At 58.8% G+C, this 1,393-nt stretch overlaps 1 protein-coding gene across 1 annotated transcript; it reads right to left on the bottom strand.

Moving 5' to 3' along the window:
* Positions 1-353: 353 nt before the first annotated feature.
* SSTR1 (somatostatin receptor 1) lies at positions 354-1,388 on the bottom strand (the record flags this gene model as incomplete). The annotated part of the gene is made up of 1 exon (XM_009646681.2): positions 354-1,388. A coding segment is annotated over one exon (1,035 nt), but the record flags the coding sequence as incomplete, so codon positions are not given.
* Positions 1,389-1,393: the final 5 nt, after the last annotated feature.

Here is a 1,393-nt window from a genome sequence, read left to right on the forward strand (position 1 = left end):
TGCGGGACCCATACAGCCACTCATCAGGCCCAGAGAGGGGTGGCAGAGCCCGGCTGCCAGACCCTAAGTTGACCCACAAGTGCAGCAGTTTGCTAAGTGGGTGTCAAAGCATCAGCAAACGCACCCGCTCTCAAGGGAAGCAGAAGGGGGTAGGAGGGGGAGAGGGGACGGGGGATGGGACAGGGCAGCAGACCGAGGGTGCGGGGTTTTCTTCGCTCCTTCTTGTGCCAAACACCGCTGTTGGTGGGCAGGACCGAAACCCCCTCCCTCCCGGCCTCCCCATGCCACAGCCCTGGCCTCGCTCACCCTCCTGCTGGGGGGCAGTAGGGAGGCGGGGGGACAGGAATGCTTCCTCAGAGGGTGGTAATCCTGGAGGTGCAAGTGCCATTCCTGTACATGCTCCCTGACTCCAAGTTGTCTGGGGGAAAGTCCTCCACACTGTATGCCCTGCTCTTCAGGGCAGTGGCATAGTAGTCGATGGGTTCCTCTGCAGCATTGTCCATCCAACTGAGGCAGAGCAGCCGCTGGAAGGACCGCTTGAAGTTGTCCGAGAGAAAGCCATAGAGGATGGGGTTGGCACAGCTGTTGGCATAGCCCAAGATGACGGAGAGCTGACTGATGGTGGCATCATCCTGCTCTACGAAGACATTGACCAGCTGCACGATGTAGAAGGGCATCCAGCAGATGACAAAGACCATCACCACCATCATGACCATGAGGGTGATCTTGCGCTCTGAGCGTTTGCGTTGCTGCCAGCCAGCCTTCAGGGCCACCATGCGCATCTTGGCAATGATGAGGATGTAGCAGAGGCAGATGGCCACCACAGGCAGCAAGAAGCCCATCAGAAAAGTGTAGACCACAAAGACCACCAGCCACCTCTGGGTGGGCTCTGGCATGAGCATGTTGCAAGCCACCGTTCCATCGCTGTTGGCCGCCGTGTTGGAGAAGATGATGATGGGCAGGATGATGAGGATGGAAAGCACCCAGACACCTAGATTGACCATCTTAGCCACAGTGGGACGGCGGTACCTAGCCGCCTTGATGGGGTGCACCACAGCGATGTAGCGGTCCACGCTAAGCACGGTCAGGCAGTAGATGCTGGTGAACATGTTGATGGCATCCACGCTGAGCACCACGCGGCAGAGCAGTGAGCCAAAGGGCCAGTGGTGCAGCAGGGTGGAGGTGACCAGAAAGGGGACGCTGAGCATCAGCAGCTCGTCTGCGATGGCCAAGTTGAGGATGTAGATGTTGGTGGCCGTCTTCATCTTGGCGTAGCGTAGGATCACGTAGATGACCATGGAGTTGCCGCACAGCCCCACCAGGCATACCACCGAGTAGATGAATGAGATGAGGATGGCGCTGCCCTGGGACTCGCTCAGGGTGCTGTTCGGGG

Source organism: Egretta garzetta, unplaced genomic scaffold (genome assembly GCF_000687185.1).
Source record: "Egretta garzetta isolate BGI_Z169 unplaced genomic scaffold, ASM68718v1 scaffold79, whole genome shotgun sequence".
Lineage (NCBI taxonomy): Eukaryota > Metazoa > Chordata > Aves > Pelecaniformes > Ardeidae > Egretta > Egretta garzetta.